Consider the following 15,600-nt stretch of genomic DNA (forward strand, 5'->3'; position numbering starts at 1 on the left):
TCACTCCTCTGCAGCCCTCCTCCTGGCCTGGTCAGTTCCCTGGCTACAGGGCAGGCTCAGCAGAACAGCCCCGGCACCCTGCAGGTTTCTCTGCCCCCATAGTGCTCTCACCGCCCATTCCTTACCGTCACTAGCACCACGCCTGTGGGGTACTCTGGAAGCCTCGAAGGCGCTGGCCCCTTATCTACAGTGTGCTGCCAGTGTGTGTGTGTGTGTGTGTGTGTGTGAGAGAGAGAGAGACAGAGAGAGACAGAGAGAGCACAGACACTATGTAACTATATAGATACAGACGATTTAAGTAGCTCTGGTGTTGGTGCACCTCCGGCGAGGCTGGTCTGAGGACAGCCTGGAGACCTGCCCTGTGCTTGCTGCCGTTCAGTTGAGGTACATTGATGGGACAACCCCAGGACCTTGTCTTTCTCTCCTGAAGAGGAAGGCTCAGGGCACAGGTGTGAGCATCCTTACTTACAGCTTTGTGGTGTCTTGGGAGACCGGCCTTGATGTCTGGGCATTTCCAGGCTGCACTCCCCGCCCCCTGCTACCCACCCACCACTGCTACCTTCTCTTTCTTATCCAGGCCACCAGCGTCTGTCTGTAACCAGCCTGCTCGTCTGTCACGGCTTGCTCATGGTTGGTACCAGCCTGGGTGTTGTCGTGGCCTTGCCTGTCCCTCGTCTTCAAGGTATCCCCAAAGTGACAGGTAAGTGGGCACAGCCACATGCCCACCTCTCTTGAAAGTGGCCCGGCATGTTGCTGTCCTGTGGCCCTTAGTGCGCTGTAGATACTTTGCAGATACCGATGTGCTCTGTTTTCACGTTCTCTTCATCCTTTGTTTTACTCACTCCCGTGTTAGTAGATCCAGGAGAATCGACCCTGAAAACTCATTTCATGTGCCTCTATTACCCGTTAGATCCCATCAGAACACAGGGTTTTGCACATTTGAAGTGGACCCCTTCTTACTGGGCGTAGAGGAAGCTGGGTATGCACCCTCTCCTCTGGGTTTTGCTTCTGGCTGCAGTTCATAGTGGGCAGCCAGTCTGGGAAGCAGCTCAACATCATGGTCTTGGGGTTTCCACCTCAGGATGCTACTCGGGCAAGCCCCAGCCAGGGACAAAGCATGATGGGAAGAGGCCACCTGAATGTTGAAATGAGAGGTAGGGAGATGCTTAGGAAGAGTTGCCTGTTCCATCACTGAACGTGACTGAGAGCTACTGCAGATCCCCAGAGTGTGACCCTGGAGGTAAAGCAAGGATCCTGTATGGATGCTGGTTAGTTAGACCGCCTGTCTGTCGGGAAACAGCAGTAGAGCAGAGGACTTGAAGGAAGTCAGCGCAAGTTAACGAGGGCGGGTCCATGTGGACATGTGGTGTGGACAGGCTAGTAAGTTGTGGTGTTTCCTAGCCGGTAGGGTTAAGGAATCCCAGTTCATTCACTCACTCACTCCCTGCGCTCCTCCCTCCCTCCCCTCTTTCCCTCCCCTTCTCGTTCCTTTTCAGTGCCAAGGAGTCAATCCAGGGCCTCACACATGATAGGCATTCACACTTACACCCAGCTCCTGCTCCGGCTCCATTCACTCATTTTTAAATTTCCGTTTTTGTTAGGAGCGATATGCAAGCACATACCTCAAGTTGTAATTTCCAAGTGTTTTCTGTTTAAATGCTAACGGGCTAGCATGGTGGCTGCCTGGTGGAGGAACTGGGACATGGTTTATAGGTCCGAGTCCCCAGCCAGCCCCCCTTCTAAACTCACCTCTTCCACCTCCACACCCTTCCCTCCGTTTCGTTCACCAGAGTTGCTCCTCACAATATTCTCCTCATTTTGTGCTGTCTGCAGTCGTCTCCCAGTGTCTGTCTTCCTGGTGCCTTTGTTTTCTCCTCTGTTTCTGCCACTTCCTGCCGTGCTCCAGGTTCTGGGTATCTGTCATTAGTGCCTGTGAAGCATCCAAATACATGGCTAAGGTCAATGACGTAGGCGGGCAGCATCCTGTCAGTGGGATGTCAGGAGTTACCCCTGACAGCTAAGATGAAATGAGTCCCACCACCTAGAAAGCCCTGGATTTTAGTAAACAACTACAGGATTGTTTTTCTCAAGCTCCAGGAGCTTTTGGCAGTGGAAATTGCCAGGAACTTCAGGTAGTGTAGGCATTGTGTTCCTAACACCGAGCCCTTCAGGTGCATTTGCATAGAGCAAATTAGGAAGTGTTTCATGGCCCAACGCTACAAGGTTACTATTATATTACTTCAGGGGTGTGTGTGTGTGTGTGTGTGTGTTGTGTATGTATGTATGTATGCCGTGGGAGTGCAGTGCCCAAAGAGTCCAGATGAAAGCATCAATTCCCTGTAGTTACAGGCAGTTGTGAGCTGCTCAGTGTGGGTCCTGGGAACTGCACCCCTGTCCTCTCCAAGAGCACTAAGCTTTCTTACCACAAGCCATCCATTTTAAGGCAGCGGATGACTGAGAGTCCACAGGGATATGACCTAGGGTGTTTCCGCTTTAACTGTCCTGTGTGTTAGTGCTGTTTGCCAAGCTGTTGCCTGGGTCGGGGTGCAGGGTTAGACCCTGCACTTTGCTACCCTATGCAGTCCGTGTGTTATTAAAGACCTTTGTTGGATTGTCCTCTCAGGGCGAGGCATGGTCTCCTACCATGCACATAATGGGCCTGTTAAGTTCATTGTCATGGCCACAGCATTTCAGAAAAACAAGGACAGAGCCAGAGACAGCCCACCCTCCGGCCCCGAGCCTCAGGATGAAGACCCCAAGGATTTGCTCGGCAATGAGGAGGGCACTTCTTGCTTGGGCCAGACGGACGCCAACACAGCTGTTTGGTGGAGACTCTTCGGGATTGACAGGGCAGAAGAGTGACCTGTCTTCGTCCTCTGGGTCTCTGAGCCTGTCCCATGGCTCCAGCTCCCTCGAGCACAGATCCGTGGACAGCAGCCTGTGTGACCTCCTAAAGGACCCCAGCGCCTCCCCAAGGGGCAGGGCACAGCGCTCAAGGAGAGCCAAAGCCAGTTCGGCGCTGGTGGTATGTGGAGGCCAAGGCCACCGGCGAGTGCATCGGAAGGCTAGGCAGCCTTCTCAGGAGGACCCGGTATCTTCAGTGATGGTGTGGCAGATCCCACTGCTGAGCATGTAGGTCAGAGGCTGCTGCCTGGCATGAGGGTGGCAACCAGGGACAAACCCCCAGCCGGGTGCAGGCCGAGTGGCGAAGGCTGCATCCGTACCACTGGGACCAACTGGAAGCACAGCTCTCCTGCCTTCTCCCACCGCACAGCTGAGTCCAGATGTGCTAGGGAGGCAGAGGAGCGTTCCGGCTTTTGAGTCGCTGAGCGGAGTTCCAGGATAGTGCTGCCGTCCGCCCCGTCAATCCCCCGAGTCACATCTCAGAGAGACGACGGGGAAATGCAGCGTCCAGTAGCATAGGAGGTCATTAACCATTCTTAAAAATCATTCTACTTGACTTAGACTCACCGCTGTTATTTATATTCTATATGTTTTTTAAGTCTCAGAATAAAAATTGTAACAATTTAAAAAGCCAGGTAATACATTCCAGTCCAGTCCTCTTGTTTTGTTTGGGAGCGACTGAGGCTTTCCAAAGTAGACTGATATGTGTACTGTACCCTTTAACAAATAGTGTTTTTATATTGCATTTTCTATTAAAAATTAACCGTTAACGTTTTAGTCAATATACTATCTGTAGTGTTTTGCACATAATCTTTGCTTTAAGCCAAAATGTTCGATACCTATCAACACTGGGACTCCAGCTTCCATGCCAAGCCATCCTTTGCTTCTCATGCTAAATGATATTAATATCTACCTGGGACACGTGCAGGTCCAGTCATGCAGGGATGGTGCTGGAAGAGTCTCAGGTCTTCTGTGCACTTGGCTGTCCGAGAGCCTCCGCATTTGGGCACTCGTGCCGAGTCGCCCATGGTGCTGATCAGTCAGCCGCTGCCTCCACGGCCTGCCATGCCAGTGTCCCCCCCCACACACACACACACAGAACATACAGGGTCAATATGGGGCACTTGAGAGGCAGCTGCATATGTCAAGGGACACGAGTAACCTATAGACTGTTCGTTCTACCTGTGTTTGTACACCAGTGTTTCACTTACTGAATGGCTGAAACTATTTTTTTAAAGCCTAATTCAGATATTCATCAGAAACACACCTCTCAGCACTTTACAAATGACTAAAAGCGCTAACTTTTAACTTAGCCAAATATTTCCTACATTGCACGTATACCCAAGCTTTCTTAAACTGTTAGCTGCTATCTTATTTGATTAAAAAAAATAAATAAAAGACTTTTTATTTTAGAATACAGTATTACAAGTTTCCTTTCTTCTCCAACCCCCATAAAATCCAAAAGGATGATTATATCCAGGAGGGGAGGGAGCAGTCCTCTTCTCTCTGTTTGGGCGTTAATAGTAGCCAGCTGCAGAGACTCTGTGTATGTGACAGCTCACAGGGACCCTCCAAGGACCCCTGCACTTGCCAGTTCTCATGGTGTGTGACATCACGAGTTGATACAACTTGCCCGTCTTACTGATACTTTGCAAGGCCAGGGCGAACTCCCAGAGGACCGACCGAAGAGATGCACAGAGCAAGTCCATGGTCCTGGAAGGCAGGAGCCGCAAACGTCTCCACACTGTCGATACAAGACGTACCCAAAGCAAGCTTCGCCACAGCTCATTACCTGGGAGAAGCAGGCTGGGTGGTGAGCATCCAACAGGGCAGAGATGGGAGCTCCAAGGATGGCAAGCCCTGCTGTGGCCTGTGTCTGGTGAGTCCTGGATTTGAGAGACACGGGTGTGTCAGCGGCCACTGAACAAAGCACCATGCTAAGGCCAACACACTTAATGAGCAGCGAGGAGCCAGCTCGTAAGCCTGTTAGGTGTCAGAGTCACCTCAAGTTCTCCCAGGCCAAGAAATGAAATGTGGACCCCTTCATGCTGGCACTTTTCTCTAGGACCTGCAGCCTCAGTTTAAACCCCCAGTCTTGAGAGATATGTTTCAGGTGCTATGTTGGCTCAGCTCCTCAGAGAGCAACATCCAACCACAGCCCTCAAAGTCAGCTTCTCACTGTTTTCCTGGGAAAGAGAAGAAATATGAAACACAATGCTTCCAATTACAAGAGCCCCTAGCACCATCATGAGATCCCCATCCTGTGTCCCAGCTCCCAGGAACCCTCCAGATACAAAGATTTCATAAAAATGGGAAGGTTTTTTTTTTTTTGTTTTGTTTTGTTTTTTTTTTTTTTACAAAGTTTCAGGAGATGCAAATGCAGTCTAACAACTGCCTACCCCCTGCATTCAGCTGTTGCCTGGAGCTGAGATGTGGGAGAGGTAAAGGGATAGCTCATCAGAGTAACATGAAGCAGAACCAAGGAGTCAGGGTGTGATGTAAGAACAGGTAGTCATGCCAGGCAGGTGGATCTCTGAGTTCGAGGCCAGCCTGGTCAGGACAGCCAGAGCTACACAGAGGAAACCCTGTCTCAGAAAAACAACAAAGCCCAGGTAGTCAGGATGTTGCCCACTGCATCATCAGGTGGACCTCAGCACACAGGCAGGCCCCATAACCAGCCAGTGCTCAGCAAGGCCCTGGTGAAGTGGGCTGGGGGTAATAGGACTTTGTGTTCCCAGATCAGCACAAGGAACCCCTGGAGGCAGAGAGAGGCATCTTCTCCCCCAGAGTGCTGCAAATGCACTCAACAGTCAGCTCCTTGGAAGCATGGGCAAGCTGTCCTGGGTCTGTGCTGGCACCAGCCTGGCAGCCCCACCCACCAGGGGACAGAATGACTGACCTCTTTGCTGGCTTCTGGCCAGAGAGGACCTGAGCTGTGATGTTGAGCACACAGCGGTGGCACTGAGATGTGTACAGTCCTCAGGCCCACCTTGACAGATCCTGGCACCGATGGTGGCCTCATTAGGCAGGGTTGAGTGCTTTGCCATTGTTTCAGGGAGATGAGCCAATTTCTGTGTAGCCATTGCTGCTGGAGCCTGGAATGCATTGTTGTCATTAGAAGAACGGGTGTGGGTTCGCTTCCACCCTTCAGCCGAGGACTGTCACTCAAAGTGCTCTGCAGCCAGCATTGCCTCAGGCCATGTTATCTAACCTTGTGGAAGACAGTGGTCAGGGCCGGTGCCAACAGGATTTATTGGCTCCCCAAAGCAGGTGGCCCACTAGAGCCATAGTCCAGGAGGAGCCCTGACAGTGGCCCTATCTGCCAAAGTCTGGACATGCCCCCACCTAGCTCCATGCATCCTCTGTAGCTGATGTAAGGCTTGCCAGCTCCACCTTGGGTATATGCCCTAGGGACTGGGGATGAAGGCCTGCATGGTGCCTGCCCTCCACATCTTCAACTTGGAGCTTTTCACCTCTACAGCCGTTGGCCCTACTGGGCTGCAGGCCCTGCTTCCCAAAGCAGAGTATTCACATGGGATTAGAGAAAGTTCCACTAAAGAAGAACATGAGCTCGGATCCAGGGCTCTGATAGTTCCTATCCTTGCAGTGACTGCTTCTCTACTCTAGCCCTTCTCTACCCTTATAAGCACACACATTCACACACACACACACACACACACACACACACACACACACTGCATATGCACACATTTACACACACAGGTCTGTACCTATGTGCATACACACAGTTGCACACACAGGTCTCCATCCCTGTGTAAATATGTATTTACACACAGACCTGCACACAGGTCTGCATTTGCACCCATACATGCACACATACTTGCTCTTCTCTAATATAAATTGCTGCTCTCCGTGAGGGACTGGTTGGGCAATGTCTGTTGGAGTGGAAATAACAGAGGCAGCTGCTGGTCACCCTGGGCTTGGGGCCAGTGCTCCCTAGGACTTTAGGAAAGAATTAACCCTTTCTTGGCAAGCAGAGTTGGAAAGCCTTGGCATCTGAGAGCTTCTGTCAATATGGGTCGTGTGTGTGTGTGTGTGTGTGTGTGTTTCTTAGATGCCAATAGAACTCTACTTCCCTGTGAATGTCTATGCTCCTGAAGGGCTCATTGTGGTTCTGATGTAATACCATGTAAAAGACAAGTTGTTGCAGGTGGAGGTCTAAGGCTCAGGGAGTTTGGAATGTACTCCCCCCACTCTGGTAGACCCAGGCTGGCTCAGCCATGTGGCTACTGTCAGACAAGGTTGTCAGGAGCCTGAGCCGGTCATCAATGGGACAGGAGTAGACAGGGTCAGCACTGAGCCTGGCATGCTGCTCCTGCTGCTCTTTTGGTGTGTGGACAGGGCACAAAGCCCAGCAAGCCCACCCACACAGTCAGCAGCACCTCACCGTCCAGGTGCATTTAACACCTGTGGTCGTGGTCAGGAGACTGTGGACTGCTGCCTGGAAACTTGTCATTTTAATCCTGATTGCCCTCTGCAAAACCTGGCAACTCTGGGGGCCCGGTTCAAATGGAGCATCCAAGCCTGCACGGTGGAGCCCTGCCATGGCCTGTAAGAACCCAAGAAGGACAGGATCCTAGAATCCCATAATCCATCAAGAAACGGAGAGCAGAATGCTAGTGAGTGATGCCTATAGATGCCAGGTGTGTGAAGGAACTGCCCATGCCGGCTTGGCTCCAGCCTGGCCATCTTGAACAAGGCTCTCGTACACAGGCGAAACACTGGGGAGGCCCAGGGACCCTGGAGACATTTAGAGCCAGCTCTTTTCAGCAGTGACAGGCCAAGGAGAGTACAGATATCTGGCGTGCATTCAAGAAGGGAAGCAGGAGGAAAGCGTGTTCTCAACATCGCATGGAGAAACAACTGCTTCCTTTAGTGCTGTAGGCCCTACGCTCCCAGCTGGAAGGTGACAACAATTTCCCCTGGAGGAGGTATCTGCCTTCATCCTGCTGTCAGAGCTGGTGAAGGGGAGCTTGCCCACATCTACCCCATGAGGCATAAAGACCATATCTGCATTCTGAAACTCTTTCACTTGATTTTCCAGAAACACAACTTGGGAGCCCTGATGGAGGAAGGCAGGGGAGGCGGGGTGAAGGGGAGGCAGAGCAACCTAAAAGGGGGAGAAGTGTTCGTCTGGCTGGGGATGAGGCAGGGTTCATTGACTACCCAGCGCAGCAGTGCAGAGGCCGAGGCCACCATCATCATACAGCCTCCTTGTATCTCTGGGCCCAGCAGGGAGTTGTGGTGCGGGCTGGGGCATGTGGAGGGCTACTGACGTGGGCATTCTCCAGGGACCAGCAGGTGCAGGCTGGTGGCTCATTCAGGCAGGAGCTAGATGAGAAGAGGTGCTCTGACTCTCTCCCACCCAGGGACAGGAGGAAAAGGGCCCCATGCGTCGGGGTCGTGGGGGGCTGCCTGTCAGGTCCTTCTAGCCAGTGTCTGTGGCTTTTCTCATTTCCTGCTCCTCCCACTGGAGAACAAACAGCTTCTGGGTGCAGGGAGAGAGGCTGCAGGGAAGGGAGTGGGGGGAGGGCATGCTCCCCCCCTGCACAGCAAGGCAGCTGGCCAGGCCTGCCCAGGCTGACCCACTTCCCAGGATGCTGGGAGCAGAAGCGGGAGCGGGGGTGGGGGGGGGGTGGGGGGTGGGGGGGGGTGGGGAATGGGGGGAGGAGCAAAAGCTTTGGCGTGGTACCAGCATAAGCACACTGGCATAACTTGAAGTGGCTTATGCCACCTGAGAGATCAGAATGTTCAAGAGTGGCCAGTGTTTAGAAAGTGCCATTTTGAGCCTGCAAACCATCACCCTTTCATCCCAGACAGCAGCAGCAGGGAAGGAGGCCAGCCTGTCGGTGCCGAACCACACGGGTAATGTTTGCCAAGTGGTCAGGTTTCCGCCAACGTTTATGGAAATAGTCTAGTCCTGGTTTTAGACCCCCATGCCCACCCTGCCCTGGCTGGCTAACTTCTCAGAAGTATTACACCTGCTTTTGATGAAGTGAGTTTGGGGGTAAGACAGAGTGAGAGAGGAATTCCAGTTTCCATCCACTCCTACCAGCTGAAGTCTTTGGGAAGGCATGGGGAAACATGGCAGGGTCATCTCAGAGGACCCGTCCTGGCAAGGCTACGCACAGCATGATGTAGGTCACCCCACCACACGAAGGGGCAAGGCCCAAGTCTTAGGTGCTGAAAGCAGCTTGCTGCTGGCTGGGCCTCTTGCCCGCTCAGTCCCGTGGTGACTGCTGTTCATCTAGTCTCTGTTTTTGCCCTTCATTTTTGTTCATTCATTTCTTCATTTGCATCGAGTCTGTTCTTGTCTTTTACTTTTGTACACTTGTTTCTTTGAAGTGTTGTGAGTGGAACCCAGGGCCCTGCCCATGCTTGACATACGCTCTTCCATGGAGCTGCACCCCAGTTCTCAGATGTTCTTCATTAAATGTTACATTCACTGTAAACTGCAAAAGAGTCCATAATGGATTGGAAAGGTGGAGACCTTAAGGTCATCTGGTCCATGTCCAGGCTGATTGAAAAACAAAAACAAAAACAAAAACATCTCACTTCTATTTATATAGAAATTTCTCTCTATGCCATGGGGTTGTAGCCACAAAATACCAAAGCTGAGGCCTATAAACCACAGCTCTTGGGGCACAAGCCTGTGGCCAAGGTTTCGGCAGGCTCCGCCCTCTCTGTGGGCACTCAGGGGTTCCTTCTGTGCCTGTCAGCTTTCAGTGTCCTGTGGTGTGGACACCTACCACGGCATAGCCGGTTGCTTTGTCTCTGAGCCTCTCTCCTTTCCTGTCTTCGTGACTTCGCTATGTGGTATCTGTCTCTCTCTTCTGCCTTTGGGTCGTTGGTCATGCTGGTCTGGGACCTGCCCCAGTGACCTCTCTATCCTGAGAGTAACCTCTGTGAAGGCCCTATTTCTCAATATAGTTACATTTTGCGGTGGGGATGGGGATAAGATACCACCATTTTTTTTTTTTATTATCGTACACAATTCAACCCTTAGTAACCTTTGAGGTTTCCAGGGCACACTATCCAAGGGAATTATTTGATTTGCACTTTTGAGAATTTGCTACTTCCGGCTATATTAGTTAAAGATGACCAGAAAATTAACTTTTGTAGTGATTTAGGATCAAGAGTGAGATGGATGTCTTATTTTTCTTTGGATTCTTGTTATGCTAAACTGTATATGGCACCAAAGCCATTGCTCGTGTTCCAAGCTGCACTGCATTCACCAAAAGAGAACAGATTTTTGTGACAACATGTCCATTGGCTGCCAGGGCTGGCGCAGGACCAAGGCCTGTGCATTCTGGCTCCTGTGGCTGCGCCTTCTGCAGCATGAAGCTCTCCCCACTTTCAGTGAGTCCATCTGGAGCTGCCTGTCCACCGACCACATGCACAAGGCTCCAGCCATTTGAGGCGAGTCAAGCCACTTCAATAAGAGGTATAGCTCATGGGCACATTTACCCTCTACTGGGTATGGTGACTCAGACCTGAAATCCGTAGCATTTGAGAGTCTGAGGCAGGAGGATTACCATGAGTTCAAGGCCTGTCTGGGGCACATCATTTGATCCTGTCAAAACACCACAACCAAACTATTTTGGAATATTTGTTTAACTATGTAAAGATGTGTTGCATTTGTTTAATTCTGTAAAGATGTGTTGCTGTTTTACCTTGCCTGCCTAAGGCACCTGATTAGACTAATAAAAAGCTGAGTCCAATATCAAGGGAAGAGGTACAGGTGGAACTTCTGGGCAGAGAGAGTAAGTAGGAGGGGAATTTAGGCTCGGAGAAGGAAGAAAAGGAGACAACAGGGAGAAGCTAAGCCAGCCAGATACAGAGGAAGCAGAAAAGTAGGACACACAGAATGAAAGAAAGGTAAAAGTCCTGAGACAAAATGTAGATGAATAGAAACAGGTTAAATTAAGTTAAAAGAGCTAGTTAGACAAGCCTAAACTAAGGCTGAGCAGTCATAATTAGTAAGTCTCTGTGTCTGTATTTGAGAGCTGGTTGGAGGCCCAAAGAAAATGCCAACTACACCAAACTAACAAATATTTAACTTATAACAAAATATGGTCAAGATGGAGAGGACTTCCGTGTGTTCTCATTGGTGCCAGCAGCCTTCTCACTTTGTATTCTGTAGCAAGGACCTCTTGTTCATTTGGAAAGGTGGCGTTTCGTTACAAAAGAGCAAGGCTTTGGGCTGGATAGGAGGAGAGCACTGCTGTATTTGTATAAAATGTGTGACCGGGGCAAGTCCATTCCATCTCATGAACAATGAATTTCCTTCACTGTAATAAGGAACCATTTCAACTTTCTGGTCGACTGTAGGACTGCAAACCCCAGCTTCTTAGACCCCAGACGGGGTCACAGAACTGAATGTGAGGTCACAAAAAATTAGACAACAGAAGGATGCCCAAAAGCCAAAATGGTATCTGGAACCAAACATGTATTGCATTCAGGGTGTTTCTTGCGGCACTCACCCATGGATCATGACACCTCACTGCAACCACTGAGCACATGGCAAATACAACTTTTCACTGTACATGCTGCCATGCCCAGTGGTGCCAGTGGATGCTGCCTGAAACATCCTGGCTCAAATTTGATGCTAATGTTAGGAAGTGCAGTGTTTTTACTGTATGTACAAATCTTCCACTCTTACAGAAAGTGTTTAATTACAGAAAATAAAGACTTTCAATATTTTCTGTCATTCCTCAGCATGTATCAAAATTAGTGTATTTTGTTTGAATATTTCATTTTAAAAATTGCCGTTATTAGTTGCTTGAGTTTTATAAAAAAAAAATTGTTCAATGAATTTTGTTTTAGGATTAGGACAAAATTCCAATAACTTATGAAATGGCCCTACACATAACTTCTGCCATTCTGTGCTACATATTTACATGAAATAGTACTCTCAGCATTCACAGTTATAAAAAAAAAATACCATCTCAGGGCTGAAAAGACAGCTGAGCAGTTAAGAGTGTAGACTGTACCTCTGGCCATCTCAGTTTAGCTCCTAACATACATGCCGTGCGGTGGTTCTCTAGCTCACGTCTACCTGCACCTCCAGCTCCAGAGGATCTGACACCTTAGGCCTCCATGGGCACCTGAACTCACATGCACACACCCCAGGCAACATGCAACACACAAACATGTAATTGAAAAGAAAAAAATCTGTAGTGGGTAGCCATTCCAGCTTTGACCTGGAAGTGCCACCCCCATTGAGGCTTCGGTAACTGTCACACCTACAAGGCGGGGCCAAGAGAGGACCCTGAAGACCCAAGATCTGGATGGGCCGGCTGTCTTGGTTCCTAGAGCCTGGACGCTGAAGCTAGACCAAGCAGAGTTCTCCAGAGAACACCACTGGACTGCGCTTCACTTTTCCCAGACCCTGGGACCTACCTATCCCTTCACTTGTAAGTTACCCCACAAAAATAAACCTTCCTTTTAACTACGTGGAGTGGCCTTAATATTTAAACCAATAAAAATCTTTAAAAAAATATTGACCAACTCTGAAAAAAAAAAACAAAGATGCTTTGTGTCCTACAAGATCAAATAATCAGCAGAGGTTTAATTTTTTTCCTCAAAAATTAACAAGCACATCCATCTCATTAGTGTGCAAATTTCCTCTTTAATAAACGGTAAAACTGTACACCAAATGATTGATTTAAAATAAAATTCTTTATGATTCATCATCAATACAAGTTTGATTTATATACTTACAAAAGTGAAATCTCATTCAACTGCAGACAGTTTGCTTTCAGTGTATTAACATATTTTTAAGAACATCTCAACTATTAAAATTTTACTTCCTTTTAAAGCTATTCTCAAAAAAAGTATCTATTAGGATTCACACTTGTGAATTTACTGGCTTATTAAGGGGATGATTGTAATGCTCACTCGACAAGGATTTATCTCCTCTCAGGAACTGAGGTCTGCTGAAGCAATCTACCCAAACCTCCAGCCCACAGAGAGCAACAGACAGGAGCAGCAGATGTATGTACGGTCTAAACCGGCATCCCTCATCACTCAGGGCTTTCCACCCAGGAGGACATAGAGCAAAGGAAGACATTCTTGTCGTATTCAGCTCTGAGGCATGAGGTATCAACTCAGGCTGGAGGTCATCTGTACTTTTAAAATGCCTTCAAGGACAAGACTGGCACAGGGTCGTCTCACAGGTGGCATCAATTTCCATAGTCACCATTGCCCTGGGCACTTCACGGATAACACACATCATGTGACCTCTGAGTACCAGGGTCGTAGGCACTGGTCTGCAGTGTATGAAGAGAAAGGAGGCCTCATGCAACACAGCCACAGTATTTAAGAAGCTTCTGGAAGAGTCCATATGCAGATTCATCCCTGCAGGGCGTGGCTTGGCCAGACAAGGCTGCCTTAAGAGAGTCCTGAGGGACCACTTCTCTCTTACACAGCATGCATTGGATTTTAAATGAACCAACAAACATCTAATTATTTATTTTCATGCCAAGAAGCTGGAAGTACTTAGAGCAACTGGCGCCATTCCTGACAGTCATTGGAATTTAATTGATTGGGGGAGCAGGGGGCAGTACAGTGCATGCAGTCTTACAGGCTTAAAAAAAAAAAAAAGTCTGGGGACTGTCTGGTGTGGCCTGTGTGAGAAAACAACACCCAGTCTTCAAGAGGAGCCAACCAAAGCACCTGGGATTAGGAAAGAACTCTGTGGCTAAGATCTACAGGCCACCTGCCTCTTCTACTTCCCCCCAAGGCTGTGTGCAGGAAAGGTAGACCATAAAGGCACAGGCAGAGCCAAGAGTTGCCAGGGCAATGGTAGAATCAGGTGAACACCCTCCTTGGAGAAAGACGGCTCCACTACCCAGTACTCAGCAGGTACCATCTCCTTCAATCTGAGATGGGTACTGTAAGGGAAGGTGAGAATCTCGTCCCTGTCAGGTTTGGGAAGGGTGACTGTATTAAGAGGTTTTGTCTGTGGAGATTTAGTGCTGCTGGTGGCCTGGACCAACCCAGTTGTACTGGGCACCCAAGGTGTAAAAGGTTCAGTCAGCATCACACCTGACTTTGGCAGATACCCACTGTCTAAGTGAGGGTTTCTATTGCTGTGAAGAGACACCATGACCACAGCAACTCTTATAAAGGAAAGCATTTCATTGGAGTTGGCTTATAGTTCAGAGGTTCAGTCCATTATCATCATGGAGGGACATGGTGCTGTGCAGCCAGACGTGGTGCTGGAGAAGTAGCTGAGAGTCCTACATTTTGCAGGCAACAGGAAGTGGTCTGAGGGTCACACTGAGCAAAGCTTGAGCAAAAGAGACCTCAAAGCCCTCCCCCTGCAACAAAGCCACTCCCTTTGGGGGAGTTTTCTTTCAAACCACCACACCCATGATGGTGTGTCTTCATGCTTCTCAAGTCCACACTGCTGTTAGGCTCTTTCTGAGGCAGGAGAATTTAATGGCATATGCTATTACTATTACCCCTAGCAGGACCACAATCCAGGTCAGTTTCAGGACCTCAGAGGCACAAAGAACTTCCAATGTGGGGGTAACATCCATGAACATTTTCTGAAAGAGTTGAAGAACTGGCTGAAGTAACTCAAACTACCTTCCCAGGGTCCAGGGCAGAAGGGTCATCGGGCTTACCCCCACGTGTTTCCCCACTTAAGATGTTTATAGACTCTAGTTTCAGTGAACTCAGTGAAATTTGCAGAGGTGTGGTAATTAGTTGGAAGTTCTTTGTAAAAATCTTGGGGGGTGGGGAGGGGAGTGGGAGGGAAGGGATGCAAGTCCCACATGATCCTATGTGGGAGCATGAAAAGAGGGAGAAAGACAATAGCAATCCTCTCAGCATCCAGAGCAGGGATGCTGGGGGCTGGTGGTGTAGAGGAAGCCAAGAGGCTGTTTCCTGGTCAGCCTTCTGCCTTTTCTCCCACCACGTGTAAATAGAAACGTGCTAAAGAGACCTCAAGAGTCTCTCACATGTTTAAGGAAAAACTGAAATTAATAATGAAAATGGTCTCAGCCTCAAGGTTGCCTATTTATATTACAACCAACAGAAAATGGAAGGTTTAATTCCAGCAGTTTGCAGCTTTCTGCCCAGATTGATGTCTGGCTATAGAACAAGAAGGGTTTTTGCAGCTTTGGTGTTGAACTCAGAAGGACTGATGGTGTAAATTGGCCAAGCATATCAAAGCCGAGAAAAAGGAAGCAAATGTCCAAGTCCTCTGTGCTCTGAAATCTAGTCATGGGTAATTTGCATAAAGCTTTTAAAAAGTAACATTTACCCAGGGGCCCAACCCTGATCTGACTACTTGTCTCGCTCACACAACCCTGGTGTCACCCCAGGCTGTCCACGTAAGGAGGGGAAGGCCTTGTCTAGACATCAGGAAACGTCCACTGGTTGTCACGCTTCACTATCCCGGACTTTTTAAAGATTCCAAACACCATCAGGATGTAGGCGATGAGTTTTTAATTACTACGCGTGGCATCGTCTCTTACAGATGCTCAGCGGGGCCAGGATGCGGTGCTGGAGGTCCAACAGCCAAGAGCGCCCTGGGTGGGACCGTGCGCGCCGCTGACACCTATTCCGGGTGCCTTTCGGGTGTGAGGAGGGCTCAACAGGTCATGCCCGCCGGATGTGGCTGGGTTTCCTTACTGGAGGCGCCCTGTGCGCGGTGGAGCAGTT

At 49.4% G+C, this 15,600-nt stretch overlaps 1 protein-coding gene across 1 annotated transcript in view; it reads left to right on the forward strand.

The window, feature by feature from the left end:
- Arhgef10 (Rho guanine nucleotide exchange factor 10) overlaps positions 1-4,323 on the forward strand; it is a 91,460-nt gene extending 87,137 nt beyond the window's left edge. Inside the window, 3 exon segments of the mRNA XM_052751763.1 lie at positions 578-700; positions 2,624-2,825; positions 2,827-4,323. Of these exon segments, the coding sequence (XP_052607723.1) occupies positions 578-700; positions 2,624-2,825; positions 2,827-3,136 (635 nt within the window). The 3' untranslated portion in view covers positions 3,137-4,323.
- Positions 4,324-15,600: the final 11,277 nt, after the last annotated feature.

The sequence above is a fragment of the Peromyscus californicus genome, unplaced genomic scaffold (assembly GCF_007827085.1).
Source record: "Peromyscus californicus insignis strain IS unplaced genomic scaffold, ASM782708v3 Scaffold_23__1_contigs__length_62951481, whole genome shotgun sequence".
Classification (NCBI taxonomy): Eukaryota; Metazoa; Chordata; class Mammalia; order Rodentia; family Cricetidae; genus Peromyscus; species Peromyscus californicus.